Source organism: Pipistrellus hanaki (genome assembly GCF_964339955.1).
Source record: "Pipistrellus hanaki genome assembly, chromosome: X".
NCBI classification, from domain to species: Eukaryota; Metazoa; Chordata; class Mammalia; order Chiroptera; family Vespertilionidae; genus Pipistrellus; species Pipistrellus hanaki.
This window is the reverse complement of record NC_140524.1, coordinates 5,467,747-5,493,237: the sequence shown is the minus strand read 5'-3', so window position 1 is coordinate 5,493,237 and position 25,491 is coordinate 5,467,747. Positions and strand designations below refer to the sequence as shown.

Here is a 25,491-nt window from a genome sequence, read left to right as displayed (position 1 = left end):
CAAAATGGATACTCTATGGGAGCTCTAAAGCCAGACCAGATGACCTAGCGTCCGGTAAAACATTAAATTACAATTAATCAGACCTATCAGTTTCATTCTTTTCTCTCCGGCTCCAAAACGCTGAACTTCCTGAATCGATTCCTCCCCCTCAATTCCTGGTCAGTGGTTTGGTCCCACCCTCATTATGACAGTAGAAGGAGTTGCGTCTGCGCAGAAAGCTGTTGGGGGGGGGGAGGGGGGGAGGAACATGGCGCAAGCTCTGTCCGAGGAGGAGTTTCAACGGATGCAGGTGCTGCTCACCGGGGAAAAGACCACCGGGCTGGGCTACTGGGGGCGGAGTAGAGAGAGATCAGGCCACAGGCTCTGAGACGGGGTTGGTTGGGATGACCTTGAGTCTAACGGATTGGCCTGGAGAAGGGAAACTGAGGCTCTGAGTGGTGAGGCTATGGGATTTCCGAGATACTATTGGGCTCTAAGGGGTTGAATTCTGTGAGCCCTGTGGGCAGAGGGAAGAGTCCTAGAGTGGGGGATACCTTATTCAGACTTGGAGGGGATAAGACCTTTGGCCTGTGTTGGGGGGACACCACCGGTGGATGATGATAACGTTAGGGTACAAGGGAAGAAGATCCTGAGAGGGAGAAACCATTTTGAAGAGAGGAAGTGGGCGTTGGGTCATTTACGTCATAATGGGGGGAGCCCTTGAGAGGGCAATAATATAACCCGCTGGGAGGTGGACATTTTTGTGGGAGATACCATTGTGCCAGGGGGTTGAGGAAAGACCCCACATGTTATTGTTCCTGGAAGAGGGGGGATCCTGTGTGTGGTACTGGTAGGGGGTCCCAAGAGGGGGCAGGTACCATTGGATGATTAGGGGTAATTAGGCCTGGGGTAAAGAAGTCCCTGAATGAGTAATACCATTAATTCTTGTTAGAGGACCAGAGGAATGATACTTGGGACCACAAGTGGAGATCACTGGGCTTTGGACAGGTACCCTGACTGGGTACTCTGACCACTTGATTATTTTTTATGGGGGGAGAGGCTCTGAGATGGGCTGAAAGACCAGAGTGGGCCATGGCTGAGAGAGTTTGTTACTGGGAAAGACCATTGGGTTGGCGGGGGGGGGGGGGGGTGGAGGGGGCGGGGGCGGGGGGGGGGGGTTCTGAAAGTGGAAAACCCCGAGTAGGGTTCTGTGGGAGGAGAGGAGGAACTCTGAGGGAGGACAGGTCGCTGAGGGGAACCAGTTATCCCTGTGTGAGAGACCCTAAGGGTGGAAAGTTGAGGTCATTGCACATGAAAGGGGACAACCCCTGTAACTTGTACAGGGGATTCTGGGTAAGAGCAATCCAACTGGACCACCCAAAACCTTGTGGAGGAAAATCTCTGAAGACTGTAGGGCCATCCCATTGGATCATGACTGGGGAGATCTTGAGGGGGGTGGGGACCCTTGGGTGAGGAAAATTGATTTCATTAGGACATGAGTGAGGGGAAAATCATTGGGCTCTGATGGATAGGAATTCTAGGTGGGTGCCAATTGGATTAGACTGTGGGAGACAGATCACTGGGTCAGGGAGAGGACAGAAGCAGGAAAGATTCTGCAGAGGCCAAGCCCTCTGACCTTTAGCACAGAACCAGGTGGGTGGAGGCTGGTGCATGGGAAGGAAAGATCCTAGTGGAGTAAGGGAGACTGGTTCTGGGAAAAACTGGCATCAAGGCCGTACAAGACTGGTAGGTATCTGAATGCTATTTGACATGGTTCATATTTACTTCCCCTCAATCCTTGAAAGGGGACTGAGCATATTTTGGAGCTTTTGGGGCTGGGGACCCTTTTTTACTCAGTGAAATTGGTCAAGAGACTACCAGGCTCTCTCCCCTTGGGAAAGAGAATGGAAAGCAAGCCCCTGCCCCTTGCTCTGGCCAAAAGGATAGATACACTCACTCCTGACAGAAAGACAGAACAATGTTTAGTGTGTGACAAGGTCAGCCAGAAGGAGGAGGAGGAACTTTATCCTATGGGCATGGAGAGCCGTGGAACACACATAAGCAAGAGCCTGACTAGGTCAGTGCATAGTGAATTGTAAGAGGAGAGATGGAAGCAGCAGGGAGATGGAGAGGTTCAGCTGGTTGTGATTATAAATAGAACTGGAGAAGGTGGGTAGGGGCTGAGAGTCTGGAAGCTCTTTTAGGATGCAGGATGCACAGGTCTTAAGGAGCAACTAAAGAGGCACAAGGAGGGCAGCAGGGTCTGTGGGGCTCATGGGATTGGTACCCTCGTGGTGAAGTTAGGGGCACATTCTTGACCAAACCATTTCCCTTCTCTGCTTCCCTACTCAAGGCTCAGCTTCTGGAACTCCGAACAAACAACTACCAGCTTTCAGATGAGCTACGCAAGAATGGCGTTGGTGAGCCAGAGGGTCTCTTTAGAGGGGGGTGGGTTTTGGGGACAGAGGCTAAGGGAGGACACCTCAGAGGCCTGGTGGGAAGACCTTTCAGCAACTGGCCACTGACTGTGGCTGACACCCCCTGCTTTACCCACACCAGAACTCACCAGTCTTCGACAGAAGGTCGCCTACCTGGATAAGGAGTTCAACAAAGCTCAGAAGGTAGTTCCCTCCACCACTCACCCACCCTGTAGCCATCTGACTCATTCATCGCTCCAGTGAGCCCCTCCGAGAACCAAATCTAATGTTACATGCTGTCATTAGTCATGCACAAAATTCGCATGGAATCTCTTTAGTTTGCTAATTTCATCTAATCCTGCTTTCGATTCATTTTAATTTACTCTCAATTCACTTTTTATTTCAATTACTTATTCTCATTCACAAACATTTACCTAAAGAGTCAAATCTAGTGGTAGATCTGCTTTGAATCTTCCTCCTCTCCTCCACTCTCCTGCCTTTTGCTCCTACTTTCCATCCTTGATCTGGTCCTGTTGGTAAAGTGACACTGAACCTACCTCTCCAGTCCTCTGAGGATGAGGTCACATATAAGCTATTGTGGCCCCTCCAGACATTCAAGGCCCTCCTTTGTCTCTTCACTGCTCTGTCTGCATGCATACCACATTGTTATCCATAATGTGTGCTCCAGAAATACACGGTAGATGAAGGAATACAGAATGTAGGAAGTCTGGCAGCCAGGGAGCTGGGCTTTTCTTTGTCCCCACCTGACAATGCCCTCCGCTGCTCAGCAGTGGAATAGCAGTTTCCCTGGTGCATGGCAGGGATCCACATAGACCTGTTTGGACAGGTGTGGCAATACAGCCACAATGTCTAGACTTGGAGACCCAGCCCACGAAAGGTTAAATACTAAGAACCATGAACCAAGAGCTCAGAGGAAAGGATGTAAGCAGGATGCCACTCACTGCATCATTCTTGTAGGCTACAAATTGTCATGCAAGCTACCATCCCCCAACCCCTGTTGACGTTGTCCCCCCCTTGATACTTAACCCTCCCTGTTTACCCTTTCTCTCTCCCCCACCCCTCACCTTTAGGCCCTGAGCAAGAGCAAGAAGGCTCAGGTAAGGGGACTCATGATGGGTGAATGTGTCTGGGAAACTGGCTTAGCAGGGATATTGTTATATGCTGGGAGCTCCTACTACTGGCCTTTCTCTGTGGGACACTTGCATCTGTGACTGTCCATTTCACTGCCTTATGTTACTGTGTCTGTCTTTGTTTACCTGTCTTCATTCATCTTTCACCCTGTGCTTCTCTCTGTGGGTTTTTCCTTCTCCCTTTCTTTTTATCCTTCTCTCTGTCTTCCTTTCCTCTCTCTCCAACTCTTGTTTCTCTCCCCAACCTTCTCTTTGTTTCTCCCCACCTGTACCTATCTCTGCCATCATTTCTCTTTTCTTTATCTCTCTTTATGACTCTTTGTTTCTCTCTCTCTCCCATTCCTCTCTCTTCCTCACTCATTTCTTTCCCTGACTCCCTCTGTTCTCTCTGTACTGTTCTCCTTCTCTTGGTCTGTCTGGTCTTATCTCTCTGTTTTCTACCTTTTTTCCCTTTCTATCTCTCCATCCCTCTCTTCTTCCCTATCTATCCCCTTCCCCCATCTCTACCTCCTCTCTCCCCTATTTCTATCTACCTCTCCCTTTCCTCCCACTCTTTTTGACTCATGTCCCTCTCTCCCTCCCTGTCTCCTCTTTCATACCTCCTGGCATTTCTATCTCCCTGTATCTCCTGATTTCGCCCGTCTCATTCTCTGTACTCTATCTTCTCCCCACCCGTGTCATTTTCTCCCTCTCTATTCTTTTGCCCTACCTCCCCATCCTTTCTGCTTGTTGGAGACCTGGTCCATGTCTGCCACTACAGGAAGTCGAGGGGCTACTGAGCGAAAATGAAATGCTTCAAGCAAAGCTGCACAGCCAAGAGGAGGACTTCCGCTTGCAGAACAGCACGCTTATGGCTGAGTTCAGCAAGGTGCCTGGGATAGCCGAGGGGGGGTCTGCGGGGTTGGAGCCACCTGGACAGAAGCTGGAAGGCAGCTGAGGGCTGTTGAACAGGGGCTGGTCCCGGACCACTGTCCATGGTGCTGAAACAAGTCCTACCTTGTTGCTTGGGGGGCAGTGGTTTGACAGATGGGGCTACCTACTGGGCTGTGATTAGAAGATTCCAAGCCCTGAGGTCAGCTGGTTCCTGACCAAGTCATTCCTTTTATCTGCGTTTCAATCTCCTTGTATATGTTTTGGGGCTGATGCTATGGAACTCCAGAATGTTGGTGGGTAAAGTTCACATTTAACATAGGCTGGACAGATGTTCAAGCTACTTCCCTTTTCTCTTCCTGACACGAGCCTGATGTTCTAGTTTTACAGAATTCATACTGGATGGGGTAATTCTATCTCCTCAGTGTTTTTACTGTCCTGGCTATCTAAAGTTACTAGGCAATTTGAGATATATTTTATTCTTTGTCTCTATTCTGTATTCATGCTCAATGATTTTCTACGTTTTTAGTGTGTTTTAAGGAAAAATGTATTATGACAACAAAATGTCATTTCCAAGGCTCCATGTAAGGCTAGTGCTTAAGACCTTAAAATACAAATAAAACACACCAACCTGTAAGGAGGTACAATTCCAGGAGAGGTGATTTAGCAAGGAGTAGTTAAGATCCAGGAGGCCTAGATTAAACTCTTGGCTCTCCCTTTTACTACTTCAATCTTGAGCCTGACACTTGATCTGCCTGTTTCTTGGCTCCCAAATGTTTAACATGGAAATGATGATGATGACAGTACCTACCGTGCATGGCTTTTGTGAGGATTGAACGGGCGAATGTCTGTAAACCACTTAGAACACAGCTTTGCACATTGAGGCAGAGGCAGGTGTTCCTCTATAATTCCCGCTCATGTTCCCCAGCATCTGCCCTGGGGGAGGCCCTGGACCAGGTAGAAAACCTCCTTCATACTTTTCCTCCTGGGAACTGGAAGTGCTCAGAGAGACACCTGTGTGCCAGGCTTGCCTCTCTTCACTTATTTGCCAAGATATTCCAGCTGAATTGTTCCTTCAACAAATCGTTATTTAGCATCTGCTGTGTGCTCTGTGTTATGGAAATAGCTGTGAGGGGCACTAAATGGTCCCCACTCTTGGGGAGCTTACATTCTGGGGGTAAGATGGAGAGAAAGATCATAACATAGTAAACAAATAATAGCAGTACCGATAGCTGACAGCTATATAGTGTTTACTGTATACCAGGTCCTGTTTGATGTGCTTTACTAGTATCCCTGTTTAACAGATGAGGAGAACTGAGCCCCAGAGAGAGGAAACAATGTGTCCTAAGATCACACAGCTAATAAATGTCAGAGTAGAAATTCACATTCAAGCAGTACGGTTTCAGGGTCTGTGCTTCTACCCTATATTACCTAAGAAAATGTAATTGTCCATTAAAATTTATGATCCAGAATTTTTCAGAGCTTTAAGGAATTCAACACAGTGAAATTTAGGTGTGATCAGTGCAGATAAGAAAGAAAGGAACAGAGGACTGTGCTAGAAGGTATTGGAATTTCTGTGTTAGGGAACACCACTTGAAAGGTGACATTTGATCGGAGCACTGAAGGATACAAGCCAGTCCTGTAGAACTGGATTAAAGGAATAATATGCTGGGTAGAAAGTATTCCAAGCAATGGAGCGTGCAGGAGGCAGCCAGTTAATGATTCTCTCTCATTATTGATGTTTCTAGCTCTCTCTCCCTTTTCCTTCCTCTCTGAAATCAATAAAAATATATAAAAAGGAAGAAAGTATCCCAGGCAATGAAATAAAAATTCTCTGTGGGTCTCAGTATTCTCATCTGAAAATGGGACAAAGGATCTTGTCAGATCAGCTGTGAGAAATGTTAGTCAGGAGTTAAGGGGCGGGCTTAGTTTTATTTGCATTGCACACCTCTCCAAGGCCAAGGGCTGGCGATATGGGGCTATGGGCAGTGCTGGCCCCGGAAATGCCCTAAAAGCTGTCTGTGGTGCCTAGGCTCCCAGACACAGACCCTTCCACAGAAGAGGGATGGCGGTGGGGCTCTCCGTGATGCAGACATCTTGGACCAGCAACTTCCAGAGGAGCCTGTGGTCTTGGATGACGACTGTGAGGTTGGAGTGGACAAGCAGAATATTGTTCTCAGTATTCTCAACCTTCTGTGGCTGCCACTTAACAGATGTGTGCATTTGAAAGTCATTTAACATCTGTGCCTCAGTGTTCTTATCTGTGAAGTGGGGATAGTGAATGATGAGAGCAGTACATCACAGGAGTGTTATGGGAATTAAATGAATTGGGAAGTGCATGGGCCAAGTGCTTTGTATATTTCAGCACATATTCTGATTCTCTGCCTTTCCACCACCCCGCTCTTCCCCTGCTCAGCTCTGCAGCCAGATGGAACAGCTGGAGCTGGAAAACCAGCAGTTGAAGGATGAGGCTTCCAGGGCAGGGGCTGCCCAGGCCGGAAGCGTTGTGGATGGGGAGCTGCTGAGACTGCAGGCGGAAAATACAGCCTTGCAGAAGAATGTGGCAGGTGTGTGGAAGCCCACCTGGGGGTGTGTGGGACCCTGGGGCTTCAGTAGGGTGTTTTTCTCTTGGGAAAAGGTGGAAAGGCTTCAGAATCTAGCTTGGCCCTGCCATGAACCCCAGTGTATGACTTTGGACAAGCCATTTCACCTCTCTGAGCCAAAGCTTCCTCCTTTACAGTGTGTATAATGATGTCTGTCCCCTGGGCGACTGTAGCAGAGATAAGAGGTGGCACATTTCTGATTTTTCTGAGTTTACTTCAGTGCCTGATACCTAGCAGATTTTACAGATTAGCAAATGGAGCGTCAGAAAGGAGATGCTTGCTAAACAGAGAAGGAGAATGAAGGAATGTTGGGAAGATCTAAGTCTAGATTGTCAGTGGGGTCTGAGATCAAAGCTGAGAGAAAACTTGATAGAATGTGGGAGGGTTCTGATGTGTGGATTTTTGGAGAGCAGCTGGGGGGTGTGGGGTAGTGGGTGGTAGTATGGTGACCAGGAGGGAGACTATAGAATGTGACTGGGGGTCAGGAGTTCAAAGGAAAAATTCAGCTCTAAGTGGGCAGTGGAGGATTGTGGGCATGACCTTGGAGGGCTATGGGCAGGGTTTGGGTAACAAACTTGATCTATTTGATGGTAGACAGGATTTCAGTAGTTGGTGGGGCTTAAAAGATTTGTGATTTGTGTGGATGGGGCTGAACCTTGGTTTTGTAGGCTTGTGGTCTTTGGGGCAGGGTCTCTGCTGCCTGAGGGGTTAAAGCTCCATTCACCCTCTATTTGACACATAGCAAGAGTCTTCGAAGATCACCTCATGCATCACATATCTCTGTTCTACCCACTAGCTCTGCAGGAGCGCTATGGGAAAGAGGCTGGGAAGTCTACAGCTGCCAGTGAAGGCCAAGGGGACCATCCAGAGGGCCAAGCTCCTGCCATCTTGTCCCCCATGCCACTGGCAGAGGTGGAGCTAAAGTGGGAAATGGAGAAGGAGGAGAAGAAATTGCTCTGGGAGCAACTACAGGGCTTGGAGGTGAGTTTGGGTTGGTTAGGGTTGGGATGCCAGGTGGTGGGCAGATGCCCCTGACCCCATAAAGATGGTTGTGACATCACAGTCTCATGGGCTGATAGATTAGGGAGGCAAGAGGGCAGGGGAAGGCACGCAGGAGGGTAGGGGGAGGCACAGGCCCAACCTCCCCCTTGCTTATACCAACCCCCTCCCTTTCCCTTCCCTATAGAGTTCGAAGCAAGCCGAAACATCCAGGCTACAAGAAGAACTTGCTAAGGTAGGCCTGCCAAGCTTTCCCTGGCCTTTGCCTTATCTCCTTTCCCATCTGCCATGCTTCCCCCATCAGGACAAAAGCTGGCTTAGTACTCTCTCAGAGCCTCAGTTTTGTTGTCTGTGAAATAGACTCAAGCTTAACTCTCAGAGTTGCTTTCAATATGGAGTGGGCTAATGTGGTCCCACTATGTCCTGTACATGGTGGGCCCCATTCCTTTATTATGTGTCCTCCCAGCTTTGCTTGGTCATCCATCTGTCCATCAATCTACCCATCCATCCATCCAAGAACTTATAGACTGCAGGCTCTTATCTTAGGAATTGTAGACCCAGTGTTGTGTAAGGCAATCATGACCCTGCTTTTCAGGCCTTCCAGCCTAGCCATTCTATAATGTAGCCATTGGTCAATATGTTGGGGATGTAAATGCTGGGAGATCATATTGTTGCTGCTGACCAGCTGGGCAACTAAATGACTGAATCCTTCTGGGACTCGGTTTCCATGAGATAGCATAAGTAAATTCAGCTTCCAAAAAGAACTTAGAAGTATCTGTAAATGTTAAGTGTATTTTTGTCTTTACTAATATTACGGTTGTTATCATTTGTTTGTACCCTCTTCTCCACCCTAGCTCTCAGAAAAACTGAAAAAGAAACAAGAAAGGTAAATTTCTTTTTCCCAGAAGTGGGGGAAGGGATTTGGCGGCACTAGGGAGGACTGACTTATGGCACTGACTCACTTATGTCTGTCTGTATGTGTCTAGTTTTTGCCGTCTGCAGACAGAAAAGGAGACACTATTCAATGATAGCCGGTAACTACCAGGGCTGGAGGTATTGGTGGACAACAGGGACAGTGCCCACCAGAATTAACCTAGGACTACAGGGGGCAGAGCTGAGAGATTGGGCCTTAGATCATGGTCAATGTACCCCTTCCCATCACCCTTAGGAACAAGATTGAGGAATTACAACAGCGGAAGGAAGCCGATCTCAAAGCTCAGGTGGCTAGAAATCAGAAGCTGCAGCAGGAGCTGGAGGCTGCCAATCAGGTGAGGGGCTGGGTTCTGAGGTCACTAGGATAGGGACCAGGGCTGGGAGGTCTAGGGAGCTCTGGGTCGAGGGAGACTAGTTGGGAAGTCTTAAGATTTCTTGTGTTGGAAATATAGGGACCGGATGTGTCTTGGGCCTCCCAAGAGCTAGGAAAATGGGAACTAGGGAGCCCCAAGAGCCCTTGGAGTTGAGCTAGGAGTCCACGTGAAGCAGAGACCTCAGAGGATGAATCTGCAACTGGGGGGTAGGAGACAGGAGTCTGGAGAAATCTGTGGTCACTGGGAACTGAGACCAGGAATTGGAGTGAATCTGAACTCCCTGGAGGTTGGATGACTTTGAGACCTATGTGGGCTGGGTAGATACAAGACTTTCAAGGATGAGACTGCTGGGCCTGGAGGTTGAGTGCATTTGAAGCCCTCAGAGTATTGGGTCGGAAGCACCTAGGAAGTTGGGTCATGGTCTGGGTGGTCCTGAGACCCTGTGGACTATGAATAGAAAACTAGTGAGGGTGAGACATCTAGGGACTGGAGCAAGTCTAGTTGGGCCTGAGGCTCCTGAGGATTGGGCTTGGGTGACTGTAAAACCTCCAGGCTTCCCCCTAAAGTAGGTGAGTCTGAAGTCCTATGGATTGGGAAATATGGTAGCTTGTAGGTCTAGGGCTGCCAGAAGCTGGGGACAGAAGTCTAGGGAAAGCTGGGTCTTTAGTTAGCTAGGTTTGAAGATTCCTGGAGACTGGGGACCAGAGTGGCAGATGGTGGGTGGGATTTTCGATCTGAGACCTCACTAGGAGCTGGAAACTAGAAGACTTTATGAGTGTGAGACCTCTAGAGTCTGGGGTTATGATTTTAGGTAGATCTTAGACTCTTGGGAGCTAGGATATAGGAGGTCAGAGGAGTGAAACAATCTGAGGTTGGGGTCTAGAGTCTGGGTGAAACTCTAGTCCTTGAGGGCTGAGTATATCTGAGAATCTGGGGGCCTCCAAACTGGAATCTGGGTGAGTGTGAGACCTTTCACAGAGTGAGTTTGAAATCACCAGGACCCTAGGTGTTTTCTGAGGTGCTTGGAACTGGGATATAGGGGTGTCTGAGGCCTCTGGGTGAACCTGAGATCTCTGGTGGCTGGGTATTTTGAGGCCCTTGAGTGCTGGGAACATGCCTTCGGGTGGTCAAAAAGGGAGTCTGTGTACTCCAGTGGAGGCTGAGATCTAGAATGGCCTCCCCTGATCTGGTCCCCACAGAGCTTGGCAGAGCTAAGAGATCAGCGACAGGGGGAACGCCTGGAACACGCAGCAGCTCTGCGAGCTCTCCAAGATCAGGTACATCATACTGGTGGGCTCAGCGAGATGGGGGCAAGGGCGGCGCGGTGCCAGTGGGTTTTGTACAGGCAGGCAAGGCCCCAGGGCTTCTGCTTTTTCTGGTTGTCGTTCGTGTGTGTGTGTGTGTGTGTGTGTGTGTGTGTGTGTGTGTGTGTGTCCGTGTCTTTTCTTGCCTGTCCTCCTATTCTGGACCCGCTCTCACTTGTTGTGGGCGTGGGACCAGGTGTCCATCAAGAGTGCGGATGCAAAGGAACAAGTAAAAAGACTTTTGGATGAGAAAAGGGCCTTGAGGATTAACCTGGCTGCCCTGGAGCAGGTACAGGACAGTTGGGAGACCTTGCTGATCCCTTCCCAGTTTCCCATCCCCTCTGCTTCTGATTCATGGTGGGGCAGTGTAGTCCTGACCTCATTCAGTTCTCCCACCTCTGTTTCTGTTTCATTCTCAGCTTCTTTCTGTTGGCTTCCCACCCTCTTCTCTCTCACCATCTACGCCTACTTCTCTTTGCATTCTAGTTTCTCTCCAGCGCAGTACAAGGCATGACTAGTCTCAAGTGTACTTTCTGAATCATGTCTATCTGCCTATCTATCTGCCTATCTATCTATCTATCTATCTATCTATCTATCTATCTATCATCTCTATCTATCTACCTACCTACCTATCTATCTATCTATCTATCTATTTTCATATAGCCACCACCCCAATCAAGACACAGAACATTTCTGTTTTTTTCTTTTTTCTTTTTTGGACACAGCATTTCTGCACTCCAGAGATCCCTTCTGCCCTTCCCAATCTATACTTCCTCCAAAATAACCACTCCTCTAACCCCTAGCAACATAGATTAGTTTTCTTTGCCCTTTAACTTTATGTAAATGGAATTATACACCTACTTTTTGTGTCTGGCTTCCATCTTGCAGCATTATATCTGTGAGGTTTATTCATATGTAGCATTGGTTTGTTCCTTTATCTCTGTGTACTATCCCATTGTATGAATATACCATGTTTATCCATTCCCTTGCTGATCTTTCTCCCACTGTTTTTCTCTTTGAAATTCTTCCTCTCCTGGCTCTCTTTCCTCTTCCCTCCCTGTCTCCCTGGAACTGGGAGGCTCACACCCTGTGAAAGGCACCTTTTACTCCACTTCCTATCACCACTACTTTCTCTAGATCCAAACGGCAAAGACCCAAGAGCTGAACATGCTCCGGGAACAGAGTGCTCAGCTGACAGCTGAGTTGCAGGTGCGGCAGACGGAGTATGAGCACCTCATGGGACAGAAAGATGACCTCAACACCCAGCTTCAGGTGACACCTCTGGCCATGACCTGTCGTCTTCTCCTAGTTCCCTTTTGCTTTGCTGGCTCAGTGGAGTTTGCAGTGAGGTGCAGTGGGAAGACTGTGCAGTCAGGAGGACCCTGTCTCCGATGTGACTCTCTTAACGTATTAGCATGTGTGTGTTCTAGACCAAGTTGTTTCCCTTTTCTGAGACTAAACATCTTCAGTTAGTTAGGAAAGCCATTCTGATTCCATAGTAGACAGTAGAACAATAGTGGTTTCTACCGAGTAAGATAGAAGTTTCATTCCCTCTCATGTAAGAGTCCAGGTAGGTTGCCCAGGGATGGGACAATGGCTTCTGGTCCATCACTAATGGCCCAGATTCCTTCTACATTGCTGTTCTGCCACCTTCCACACAAGATTATCTCGGCATCCAAGATGCTTGCTCAAGCTCCCCTGCCATCATGTTTGTATTTCATCTGAGAGGAAGGAGGAAAGGGAGAAGGGCCCAGCATGCCCCTTCCCTTTACAACCTATATTACACTCCCCACTGTTAACTCTGTGGCTGCACCTCATTGTGAGGGAGGCAGGGAAACATCAGCTAGACCAGCATGTGCCCAACCAGAAAGTCTATTGTTAGGGATGTGAGGGAGAATGAACACTGGAAAGCAGCTAGCAATCTGTCCTGTTTCTCATGTAGAAACGCAGAGGACAATGCTCACTTTTCAGGGTTTAGAGAGATGTTCTACTGGAAGTGCCTACCTCTTGGGGGCTCTTTATCAAACTCACCCCCTTTGCCCCACATTAGGAGTCATTACGGGCCAATAGTCGGCTGCTGGAACAACTTCAAGAAACCAGTCAGGAGAAGGAACAGTTGACCCAAGAGCTACAGGATGCTCGGAAGGTGGGCACTTGGGAAGACTTCAAGAGGCGGGATTAGCCTGGTTCACGGGGATGGGGCAGGCGATGTGACCCAACTCATGGGGAAAGGCAGGGATGGGAAGTGGACCAGTTCCACGAGGATGGGTGAGGAGCAGCCAGTTCTGTGGGGCTGGGGGAGAGGTGGAGTTTGGCTTGTTCCTTGGGCCTGAGGAGCGGTCAGTGAGCCTTCTTTGGGAGAATGTTGACTGACATCCCCCTGCTCCACCTTCCTGGTCCCCAGAGTGCTGAGAAGCGGAAGGCCATGCTGGATGAGCTGGCAATAGAGACGCTGCAGGAGAAGTCCCAGCACAAGGAAGAGCTAGGAGCCATCCGACTTCGGCATGAGAAGGAGGTGCTGGGGGTGCGTGCCCGCTATGAGCGTGAGCTCCGGGAGCTGCATGAGGACAAGAAGCGACAGGAGGAGGAGCTCCGTGCCCAGATTCGTGAGGAGAAGGTGAGTGGGTAGATGATGATGCATGTCCACCTTTCAAACAGGAGGAGCACAGCACTGCTGATGGGCCAGGGGATGGTGCCTGCTCCTCCACCTGCCTGGCCCATGACAGTCTGTCCTCCCCAGGCCCGCACACGGGAGCTGGAAAGTCTCCAGCAGACAGTGGAAGAGCTTCAAGCTCAAGTACACTCCATGGATGGAGCCAAGGGCTGGTTTGAACGGCGCCTGAAGGAGGCTGAGGTGAGTGGAGCCCGGTGAGGGAGGCACAGGGCCTGGTCAGGGGACATGAGAAACCAGGGGACAAGGAGTGGTCAGGCCTTGGAACTTTCTGAGATTCCCTGGCTCACTAGCACAGCCTAGTGGAGAGTATCAGGCAATGGCCATCAATAAGGCAGAATGTCTCCCTAGCTGGTTTGGCCCAGTGGATAGAATATCAGCCTGAAGACTGGAGGGTCCCAGGTTCGATTCTAGATCCCCAGTAGGGGGCGTGCAAGAGGCAGCTCATCAGTGATTATCTCTCATCATTGATGTTTCTATCTATCCTTCTCCTTTCTTTCTGAAATCAATACAAATACAAAATACAAATATACTAAAAAAAAGAATAGAAATATGCCAAAACCGGTTTGGCTCAGTGGATAGAGCGTCGGTCTGCGGACTGAAAGGTCCCAGGTTCGATTCCGGTCAAGGGCATGTACATTGGTTGCGGGCACATCCCCCGTAGGGGGTGTGCAGGAGGCAGCTGGTTGATGTTTCTCTCTCATTAATGTTTCTAGCTCTCTATCCTTCTCCCTTCCACTCTGTAAAAAATCAATAAAAAAAAGAATAAAAATATATTTTTTAAATAATAGGGCAGGCCCTAACTGGTTTGGCTTAGTGGATAGAGCGTCGGCCTGCGGACTGAAGGGTCCCAGGTTCGATTCCGGTCAGGGGCATGTACCTTGGTTGCGGGCACATCCCCAGTAGGAAGTGTGCAGGAGGCGGCTGATCGATGTTTCTCTTATCAATGTTTTGGCTCTCTATCCCTCTTCCCTTCCTCTCTGTAAAAAATCAATAAAATATATTTTAAAAAATAATAATAGGGCAGAATGTCAAATCTGCACATTTGAAAAGGCACCTTATGAAATCATACTTCTGTCAGGAAATTATTGTAATATACTCATTTTGTTAAAAAAAAAAAACTTTTACTGCCATTTTCTGGCAAACTCATCATAATACATAAGCAACAGTGTCACAGAGCAGGGAGGAGCAAAAATGCTGGAGCCAGTCATTTGCCTGGGATTGAGTCCTCAATCCCACTTTCTAGATGTGTGACCTTGGCCAAGTTTTCTGACTTCTTTGTAGCCTGTATTCATCATCAGTAAAAACGGGATAATAACAACACCTACTAAGTATTCTGGAGAGGGGAATATATAAAATGAGTTAACGTATGTAAAATCTTTCTAACATTCCTGGCTTGCAGCAATGCTGTGTTGTGTGTGTGTGTGTGTGTGTGTGTGTTTATTTCAGAGAGAGGAAGGGAGGAGAAAGGGATAGAAACATCAGTGATGAGAATCATAGCTTGACTAGCTCCTGCACGCCCCCTGGTGGAGATCTAGCCCATAATCCGGGCATGTATACTGACTGGGAATTGAAATGTGACTTCCTGGTTCATGGATCCACGCTCAAACACTGAACCACACTGGCTGGGCTTATTAAATAAAATGTAAATGCAAATGTCAGTCTTGGATGCGAACAGCCGTGACACTTCTGTGTACCGCCTAAAGGCACACAGTGTTCGCTGCAGGAGTGTCTTCTCTGTGTACCTGGGGCTCCCTGCCGGGGTCCCTCACTGGCGTCACTGGGTGTGATGGTCTCTGGAGTTCACAGCGAGGCCTGGGACTTGTCTTGTAGGAATCCCTGCAGCAGCAGCAGCAGGAACAAGAGGACGCCCTGAAGCAGTGTCGGGAGGAGCATGCTAAGGAGCTGAAGGTACCTATTGCGTGGTGGCCTTCCTCTCCGGGGAGGGAGAGGCCGTGGGACCGTCTCCCAGGGTGAGGCCTGAGCTGCTCTCTGCTTCACAGAGCAAGGAAGAGGAACTGCAGGGCGTGATGGATCAGCTCCAGCAGGCCCAGGAGGAGCGCGACTCCCACCTGAAGACCATCAGCAACCTGAAGCAGGTGGCTGCTTCCTCCATGGTCCCCAGATGCACCCCGGGCCTCAGCTTGCAGTAACGGGGCGGGGAGGGAGCACAGCGGGGCAGGGAGGGAGCACAGCGCATGCAGCCAGCCTGGCATCACTAGCCGTACTCTCTCTATCACGCAGGAGGTGAAGGACACCGTGGACGGGCAGCGCATCCTGGAGAAGAAGGGCAGTGCCGCGGTAAGATGGGGGGTGTCCCAGCCCAGCCCCTCCCGCTGTGCCTCCCCCCACCTGTGGCCCTGCTGGGCCTCAACCCCCATCTTCCCCTCTGTCCCCCCAAAGCTCAAGGACCTCAAGCGTCAGCTGCACCTGGAGAGGAAGCGGGCGGATAAGCTGCAGGAGCGGCTGCAGGACATCCTCACCAACAGCAAGAACCGCTCCGGTAAGGGAGGTGCACCCGGGAGGCTGAGGCCAGGGGGGCAGGGCTTGGGCCGGAAGGCCGAGCTGCTTCTCCTTCCTCACTCTTGAACTTGGTCTGTGTTCCCTCTTCTCTGTGCCTGCCTCGCTGTGTTTATCTTTCTCTGCATCATCTCTTTCTGTAGTCTCCATCTCTCTCTTTGCTGTATCTCATCTCTGTTACTGTCTCTCTGCCTCGTTGCGGCATCTCTCTGTACCTGCCTTTCTCTCTCTGCTTTCTTTTTCTAGTTCTCTCCTTTTCTCTTCCTGCCTTTTTAATTTTTGTCTCTCTTTATCTCTGTCTCTCTCTGTCTCTCTCTGTCTTCTTTCTCTCTTTTTGTCTATCTCTCTCTCTGTCATCCCACATGTGCACTCCCGCACCTCACTCAGTGTCTCTAAATCACCTATATGCGTCCTCTCATCTATAAATATGGACTGCCCGGCCGGTGTGGTTCAGTGGCTGAACAATGACTTATGAACCAAGAGGTGGTTCTATTCCCAGTCGGAGCACACGCCCGGGGTTGCAGGCTCGATCCCCAGTGGGGGGCGTGCAGGAGACAGCCAATATATGATTCACTGTCATCATTGATGTTTCTCTCTCTCCCCCTCTCTCTTTTCCTCTCTGAAATCAATAAAAATGTATGTATGTATGTATGTATGTATGTGTAAATATGGACTGAGCCTCCAAGCCCATGATCAGGGTCCCAAATGGGAAAGCCTGCAAGTCTTAATCCTCCAGGAACTCCAAACTGAGCTAGAGCAGTGATCGGCAAACTCATTAGTTAATAGCAACGGTACGACAATTAAAATTTCTTTTGAGAGCCACTTCTTCAAAATAGACTCGCCCAGGCCGTGGCATTTTGTGGAAGAGCCACACTCAAGGGGCCAAAGAGCCGCATGTGGCTTGCGAGCCGCAGTTTGCCGACCACGGAGCTAAGGGGACAGTGGGACAGACTCACAATCAGGCAGCGACACTGTGGTGTGTTCATCATGCAGCCGAAGTCCATGTTGTTTCTGCCACTTAAGCCAGAAGATGCATCAACAGAAAATAATTGGAGTTGCTTTGGACTTTTTTTTTTAAAGGCCTATAAATATGTTTAAATAAATAAATAGATAAATAAATAAATAAATAAATAAGATGCATTGATAGCTCTGGTGCAGCTCCAGAGAAAACTGGCTCCCTGTCCCCTCACAGCCGTCCTGCTCTTGCTGAGGACCCGGGGGGTATGGCATCAGCCCCCCATCCTGATACCTCGCAGCAGCGGCAGGCTGAAGGCCTAAGTACCGCAGCCCTGTCTTCAGTGATGTAGCAAAAATGAGCGGATCTCACTAAATCAGTCTCCCAGACACGCTGTCTCCTGAAGTAACCTCTTTATGGAAGAGGAGTTTGCTTTCTGTTTGGTTTCAGATTAATGTATGAATCAACAGACATTCCGGGGTGTGCTATCCATTCTCCTGGTTAGATGGAATTCAGGTTTACATCCCTGGCCATCGGAATTCTCTCCATCTTTTCCTCTGTGTCTGCTCTGATTGTCCTTATCCAGGGTCTCTGCCTCTGGCATCTTGCAGTCTCTCTGAGGTTTTCTCTCTGCATAAGGGTGTTCCCCTGTGCCCTCTCAGCTGTCAGCACCTTGAGTCTGAGTGTGCATGCCACTTTCATGCCTGTGCCACATCACTATCTTTCTCCCCATTTTAAAAAATATACATTTTTTTTTTTATTTCAGAGGAGGGAGAGAGAGAGACAGAAACATCAATGATGAGAGAGAATTATGCACTGGCTGCCTCCTGCACACCCCACACTGGGGATCGAGCCCACAACCCAGGCATGTGCCCTGACCGGGAATCGAACTCTGACCTCCTGGTTCATAAGTTGACGCTCAGGGCTTTCTCCTCATTTCTTCACCTTTGTCTCTGGTGTGTGTGGCTTTGCCAAGAGAGGCAACTCCCTTTTCTGCTTCTGCCTCTCCTTATCCTTCTGTCTGCCTGAGTGTCTTCTTGCCTTTTTCCATCTCCTCAAATCGATTTCTGCCTCTTCCTGCCAGTTGCTGCCTTGGGACCTGGGGGATTGGAGCTCAGGTTTCTCTTCCCTCCCTGCCCAGGCCTTGAGGAGCTCGTTCTCTCGGAAATGAACTCACCAAGCCGAACCCAGACTGGCGACAGCAGCAGCATCTCCTCCTTCAGTTACCGGGAGATCTTGCGTGAGAAGGAGAGCGCGACCATTCCAGCCCGGGTAAGGGGCAGGAAGAGCCTACAGCTCCAGCTGCTCCTACTCAAATTCTGGAGTCCTCTTCCCCCACCCACTGCAACCACCTCTTACCCTGGGCCCAGCACATACATCTCCTTGTCAGCCTTTCCCCAAGCTCACCAACTTTTTGATTCAGATTGCTAAGTAGGGGACAGGCAGATTATTACATATGTTTTTAAAATATATTTTATTGATTTTTTACAGAGAGGAAGGGAGAGGGAGAGAGAGTTAGAAACATCGATGAGAGAGAAATAGATGAGAGAGAAACATCGATCAGCTGCCTCCTGCAACACTCCCTACTGGGATGTGCCTGCAACTAAGGTACATGCCCTTGACTGGAATCGAGCCTGGGACCCTTCAATCTGCAGGCTGACGCTCTATCCACTGAGCCAAACTGGCCAGGGCCAGGTTATTATCTTTAAGGCCCTGTTTCAGCATCTGTGAGTTAATGCTGCCTTTCCTGGTGCCATAACATAAGTGGTTCATAGTAGGTGCGTCATCCAGGTAGCAAGTCCCTTTTTCCTATTCATAATTGTCACTTATTGTTGTCTATTATGTCAGCTTCCCTGCCAGCTGCTTTTATTTGGAAATAATTTTTTTATTATTTCATATGTGTGCATCATAGAAAAGAATTTAAAACACACAGCAATTTTTTTATCTTTATTAAATATATTTTTAGCCCTAACTGGTTTGGCTCAGGGGATAGAGCATTGGCCTGCAGCCTGAAGGGTCCCAGGTTCAATTCCAGTCAAGGGCATGTACCTTGCTTGCAGGCACATCCCCAGTGGGGGGTATGTAAGAGGCAGCTGACCGATGTCTCTCTCATATCGATGTTTCTAACTCTCTGTCCTTTTCTTCCTCTCTGTAAAAAATTAATAAAATATATTTTTTATTGATTTCAGAGAGGAAGGAAAAAGGACAAAGAGAAACATCAGTGATGAGAGAGAAGCATTGATTGGCTACCTCCTGCATGCCCCCTACTGGGGAATCGGCCTGCAACCCAGACATGTGCCCTGATGGGGACTCGAACCGTGACCTCCTAGTTCATAGGTCGATGCTCAACCACTGAGCCACACCAGCTGGACACAAGCAATATTTTAAAAAAATAAATCCAAAGTAATCACATCTTCAACCCAGAGACCACCACTATAAATCCTTAGTTCATACTCTTCGGGGCCTCTTTCTCTTTTTTTAAACCTAAAGGAGATGATAAGTAACCTGTTTTTGATCAGCTGGTCTCTAACCCTCCAATTTGATAAATTTCTCATCTCATCGAATATTTTGACCTTAATCGGATTTCTCTAGTTGGCTCCAAAATGTCCTTTATTGCTGGCTTTCTGTAGCCAGCATTTTGTTTCAGAGCATGTGTTGCATCTGGTTGCTTTATGTGCCTTAAATCTCTTGAATTTAGTCCGGTCCCTTTTTATGACGCCAACCTGTAGAGGAGACCAGCCCAGTTGACCTGCAGAAAGTGGTTCCGCCTTTTGGGTTTTCCTGCTGGCTTTCTGGTGATAGCATTCCGCTGGGTCCTCTGTCCCCTGGGTGTCCTGTCAGCTGGAATTTAGGTGACGTGCTACATGCTCTCCCTTCACGCTCTCCATCAAGCTATGATGTGGTGGTTCCATCTCCCCTTCAGGCAGAGGGGCAGTCAGATGCTCTGAGGGTGCTGAGGCTTGCCTACAGCCCTGGGTGCAGAAACCCCCCGACACACACCGGACCCTGGGCTTGGTTCTCATTCTCAGCTCTGATCCTGTCTGGGGCGCGGTACTGAGCCCAGGCTGTCCTCTCCCCTCCTCTTCCTCGCAGTCCTTATCCAGCAGCCCTCAGGCCCAGCCCCCCAGACCAGCGGAGCTGTCCGATGAGGAAGTGGCTGAGCTCTTTCAGCGCCTGGCGGAAACACAGCAGGAGAAATGGATGCTGGAGGAGAAGGTACTGCCTGCCTGCTTGTTCCTACATGGCCAGGAGGCCGGGACAGGGTGGTGGATGTTTGGCCGGCCCCTCCTCATGTGGGAACATGCGCAGTCCAAGGTCTGAGGTGGGTGGGGTCCCCCCTGCAGGTGAAGCACCTGGAGGTGAGCAGCGCCTCTATGGCCGAGGACCTCTGCAGGAAGAGCGCCATCATTGAGACCTACGTCATGGACAGCCGGATCGGTCAGTGCCCCCTCCCCAGCCCTCGCCACTCATCCAGCCTTCCACCTGCTCCCTCCTTCCCCACGATCCAGTGCCCTGGCTCTTTCCTCTCCTCTTGGAGCCAAGCAAAGTCCTGACAAGACCCCAGCTGGCGGAGGGGAGAGCAGGCTTGGTTCCTCCTCTTCTCTGGGTCTCTGTCATCGCTCCACTCTTTCTCTAGTGTGTCTCTGCCCCTTTTCTCCTTCTCCGTGTGTCTCTTGCTCTTTTCTCTCCCCCTTCTCTCTTCTTTGTGCCCCATTCCCCCTTCATCTTCTCACACTGTTCTTGTCTATATTGTCCCATCTACAGAAATGTCCTTTCTCTGTATGTGTGTCACTTCGGGGTCCTTATCTCTTCCTCAACTTAGTTATCATCCCCATGTCCCAGGGCTGTGCTGTTATTGACAGCCAGGGTTCACATGGCTAAGCCTCTGCCCTCTACATGGTATGGTATGGGTTGTCTCCCCTTTCCCCTGCCCCCCCACCCTGCTCTCTGTTTCCTGCTTTTCTGCTCTGGCCATTTGTCCTCTGGCTCTGCTGAGGGGCGGCTCTCAGCTTGGGCCCTTGCAGATGTGTCCGTGGCAGCAGGCCACACCGACCGCAGCGGCCTGGGCAGCGTCCTGAGAGACCTAGTGAAGCCGGGTGACGAGAACCTTCGGGAGATGAACAAGAAGCTACAGAACATGTTGGAGGAGCAGCTCACCAAGAATATGCATCTGCATAAGGCGAGTGGCCTACAGCCTGCCCATCTGTCCACGCAGCCACCCCACTCCCAAGGCCAGTGGTCGGCAAACTCATTAGTCCACAGAGCCAAATATCAACGGTACAACGATTGGAATTTCTTTGGAGAGCCACATTTTTTAAACTTCAACTTCTTCTAATGCCACTTCTTCAACATAGACTCACCCAGGCCGTGGTATTTTGTGGGAGAGCCACACTCAAGGGGCCAAAGAGCCGCATGTGGCTCGCGAGCCGCAGTTTGCTGACCACGGCCCTAGGTCATCTGCCAGTTCCCCCACCCCGCCCATCCACCAACCATTCATCCTCATCTTCCCATCCTCCAGCCAACTTGTTATTGTCAGTTTATTTGTTGACTCTTCCCTCTGTCCTTGCATCCACGCACTCATCCATTCGTGCACACAGTCAATAACTCTCCCAGCGATCCCCCTGCTCTTTGTTCATCTGCTTCCAATTCACCTAATCATCAGCCCCATGTCTTTCCACCCATTTCCTGACTCACTGCTCTCATGCTTGCCTGCTCATCAGCCACCCCTTATCTTAGCTTTTACCCACACACCCAGCAACCTGCCTGCCTACCTGCTATCCTCCATCTGTGCTTTGAATAGTTCATTTGTCCTATTTGATTGCCATGGATCCCCCATACGTCTAACCTACATGTCCATGTGCCCATCCTACCACCCAAATATTTACTCCATCTCTGGGGAAGTCAAAAGGAATGCAGACCTGGCACCTGCTTCTGAGAAGCAAGCTTATGATTAACTAGAAAGAAGGTGGCCAGGGTCGTATTCTCCAGCACATCATACACAGCAGGTGGTCCATTCCCATATCTGGACCCCACCTCCAGGGGCTTCCTCACCCTCACATATCCACCTTTCCTGAGCTGGGGTCCCTGAGGCCTTTCTGTCCCAGGCGTTGGTTGATGAGGTAAGGATGACAGCCCAGGCTTCCCCTGCCACCTTCTCTGGCCCCTGATGGCTTGTTTGTTTCTTAGGACATGGAAGTTCTGTCCCAGGAAATTGTGCGGCTCAGCAAGGAGTGCGTGGGGTCCCCTGAGCCAGACCTACCACCAGGAGAATCCGGCTAAAGACCTGCAGGCTGCCTCCGCTCCCTCCCCTCCCCCTCCTCTGAACACTATTCATTTGGGCTAACGTGGGGAAATGGGGGCTGGCACCAAAATCAAATAGGTTGGGACACTGGACATTAAAGGGGTTGGAGGCCTTATGGCTGGTTGTCAGTGACCCTGTCTTAGGACAGTGGTCCCTGGGGAGTGAGGACCCTGAGGGGACGGGCAGGGATTGCTCATCGTCCTTGGCCCTGGTTCACAGGGGCATTTGCCTTCATCTCTGCATGAGTTCTCCCTCCCAGAGACCAACTGTTTTTTATTTTATTTTTAATTTATGTCTGGAAGCCTGGCTACTCTGCATTTGGGATTGGGGATGTTGGGTGGGGTGTGGTCCATGTCAACATTCTAGCAACATATGTGCATGTGGTGTGTGTGTGTGTGTGTGTATGTGTGTGTGTGAGTGTGTAAAGGTTGTGCAGCCAAAATACCATCTGGCCAGACGGGCCCATCCACTGACTGTCTGCTCTCATTCTTTCCAACCAGTAGGAGGGATGTACTGGGGTGGGGAGGGGAGGTCACACCATCAGAATTGGGGGGGAAGTCTCTGGCCACAACTTGACTCTCCTTCCCCCACCCTCACCCAGCCTGTCTCCAGTTACTGTGGACTAGCCCCTCAAACTGAGTGGAACAGAAATATCTGCAGATACATATGTGAACAGATGTGTATGGCATGCAGGTCTGGATGCATAGACAGTTGGGAGGATGGATAAGTCGATGAACTGATGGATAAATAAGTAGAAGGTTGCATGGATTGATGATGGGTAGAATGGGAAGTAACTGGACAGATGGATAAGTAGGTGACTGGGTGAATAAATGGATAAATGGACTGGTAGGTGAATAGGTAGGAGATGGGCAGGGGGGGATGTAAGTGGACCGATGGATAGCTAGGGGAACACCTGGATGGACGAGTGGGCAGATCGATGGATGAGCTACTGAATGGGAAGAGAAGGTAGGTGAATAAATAATGGGGGAGCAGGGGATTACATGTGGATAGTTTGGGGAGTCATTAGGTAGTTGGAGTAAATATACAAATGCGTGGGTGGAGGGGTGGAGAAAGGGACACATCAGGAGTGTGACAAGCTAAGAAGTGGAGGTGCATGGAAAGGCTAACATTGGCCCTGCATCACTGCTCCCCAGCCCACACACCTACTAAAGATGAGGCCTCTGTATGCCATGCCCTGTGCACCCCCTCTCACATCACTCCACTAATGGTCCCAACGACACTGTCAGGTTGGGGCCACTCCATCTGACGGCTGAGGAGACAATGCAAGTCATTTGCTCAAGGACACAGCAAGTCAGCACAGCTGGAGTTGGAACCCTCCTGCCAGCGGCACTTGTACCCAGTGCTCTTGTCACAGCAGCAGAGCCCTCTGAGGGAGGAGGGGTGACCTGAGGCTCCTGGATGCGGACAGATGGACACTCCCCCTCAGAGTGGACCTGCCTGGGAAAGAAGCTGGTATGGGGTGGGACCTCTCCCTTGTCCCCATCTGAACTCTTTCCTCCCCCTCACCCCCCCATGTGACATTCAAAACCAGGAGGATGGTGCTCCGGTCCCAGCAGTCTTGGTTAGAGTTGGCTTTAACCCATGCCCCCCCCCCCCGCCCCAGCGATCTAGAGACGCTCCCCACCAGCCCTCCATCCACACCTTCTCCAGCCTTGGGGGGCAGGGAGGGGACAGCGCTGCATCATTCCCCGTGGCACTCCTCTCTAAGGCCATTAACAGACGCCTCCCCATCGATCGCATCTGCTAAGTGCTGCTGATTCAGACGGGTGGGGGTGGGGTCCCCTAGGGGCAGAGGGGTAGGAGCCGGGCAGGGAGAGGGGAGTCCAGGAAGGAGGTGGGGAGAACTGGCAAAGCTCCCTACCACCCCCATTTTCCAGATGACGCGACTGAGGCCCAACCAGCTTTATAGGAGGCGGAGTCTCCCCAGGGTCCCTCTCAGGCGGTCCTAGGGGAGGGGGCTCTGGGAGCCACGAGGCCCCTCCCTGCCTCGCCATCTCCCGACAAGCTCAGAGGGGCGGGGAGAGAGAGCCAGAGGAGGAGGAGAACTCGGGCAGCTCTGCAGAGGGGGGCCGGAGCTCCGGTGTTTGGTACCCCAGCCCCTCCGCTGGTGCCGGTTGCTGCAGTGGGCACACAGGTGAGGTCGGCCCTGTGGGGAGTGGGAGGGGGCCACCGCCAGCGCTGCCCTTGCCCTTCCCTGGTCCAGCTCCCACGCCCTAGCCCATCCTGGGACAGTCCCCTGGACCTTGTCCTTGCAGAGCCGCCTTCCAGGGACCCAGCCCCCTCCCCTGTCTGCTGCCTTCTCTCCCAGGCCTGGCTGTGGCTGCTTCTCCTCCTCCTGCAGCCGCTGCTGCTGCTACTGCTGCCGCCCAACGCACACCACCAGCCCCTCGGGATGTGGTTTCCCCAGACCAGCCCCCAGGAGTGGGACACAGCCTGATCTTGGCTTCCCTGGCCGGCCTCCTGCCAGGCCCAGCAGCCCCCCTTCCTGGAGACACACCCAACTCCCTCTCAACATCCCACTCCGGTTCCCAGCCCGTTTTGAGGGGAACCCTCTTTTTCTCTTAAGTCTTTTGCAAGCCTTTGGGTGTGTGTCCAACTTCCTTCCAGTGGAGCGCAGCCCCTTGGGGTTCCCCGGGCCCCTTCCCTGTCCCTGGAACTCCTGAGAGTGGAGCAGTCTTTCCCAGGCCCCCAAGACACCCCTCAGCCACTGAAAAATAACCTCACCCTTGCTCTGCCCCGTTAGACACCCCACTCCCTGCTCCAGCCCCACCTCTCCTTCCTTCCCCAAACTCCTGTAGAATGTAGACACCCCCCCCCCCAGGCTATTCTTGGCAGCTCTAGGCACTCCCAGGACACCTCTCAGCCTCTTTACAACCTCCTGGCTCTAGACATCCCGTAGGTGGTGCACCAACCCCTTTCCTAGATCCAAGAAAGGATTCCAACCCCTTTCTCTTTTCCCAGAAGTCTTCAGGGTGTGGACCCCCCTCCTCACCTGTCTCACCACCACCCACCCCCCCTAGCCTAGAACTCCCCTCCAGACACCGATCTCAGCCTCTTCAAACCCTTCTGGTCCCATTTCTACCCCCCAGAATGCCCCGACCCCCTGTCCAACGCAGCTAAATAGATCTAGTCCCTTCTTCCGTCAGGACTCCCGAGTGTGGACAGCTCCCGTGTTTCTTGCCCCCACTAGATACCCTCGGATCTCTCAGGCACACGCTGACCCCTCTAGAATCATCTGTCCCTAAACGCTCCCTCGGATCCTTCTCTGTCCCTCCAGACGCCCTTTCTCTGCTCCTTCCCATGTCCCCTAGCCCCTTCTCAGTCCCTCGAGCCATCTGTCTGGTCCCTCTCAGGCCCTCTAAATGCCCTCCAGGCCCCTGCCCCTGTGTCTA

General features: G+C 50.8%; 2 protein-coding genes across 9 annotated transcripts in view; both read left to right on the top strand.

The window, feature by feature from the left end:
* The first annotated feature begins 217 nt into the window (after positions 1-217).
* Positions 218-22,552, top strand: GRIPAP1 (GRIP1 associated protein 1). Of its 8 annotated transcripts, XM_084870643.1 has the most exons (26): positions 223-289; positions 2,333-2,399; positions 2,539-2,600; positions 3,488-3,514; positions 4,308-4,415; positions 6,834-6,984; positions 7,817-8,001; positions 8,207-8,254; positions 8,874-8,905; positions 9,006-9,053; positions 9,188-9,287; positions 10,526-10,603; positions 10,827-10,919; positions 11,768-11,902; positions 12,681-12,776; positions 13,035-13,247; positions 13,371-13,484; positions 15,135-15,212; positions 15,305-15,400; positions 15,546-15,602; positions 15,705-15,804; positions 17,918-18,048; positions 19,870-19,992; positions 20,121-20,214; positions 20,802-20,956; positions 21,964-22,552. In XM_084870643.1, the coding sequence occupies exons 1-26, from the start codon at positions 248-250 to the stop codon at positions 22,054-22,056; spliced, it is 2,526 nt and encodes an 841-aa protein (XP_084726769.1). In that variant the 5' UTR covers positions 223-247; the 3' UTR covers positions 22,057-22,552. The 8 variants fall into 8 exon arrangements, with proteins under 8 accessions (XP_084726774.1, XP_084726769.1, XP_084726770.1 ...); XM_084870644.1 differs by lacking the exon at positions 9,006-9,053; XM_084870645.1 differs by lacking the exon at positions 10,827-10,919.
* Positions 18,326-25,491, top strand: part of PIM2 (Pim-2 proto-oncogene, serine/threonine kinase) — a 53,518-nt gene continuing 46,352 nt past the window's right edge. Inside the window, exon 1 of the mRNA XM_084870654.1 lies at positions 18,326-18,878. The gene's annotated coding sequence lies outside the window, so the exon portion shown is untranslated. The remainder of the gene's footprint in view (positions 18,879-25,491) is intronic.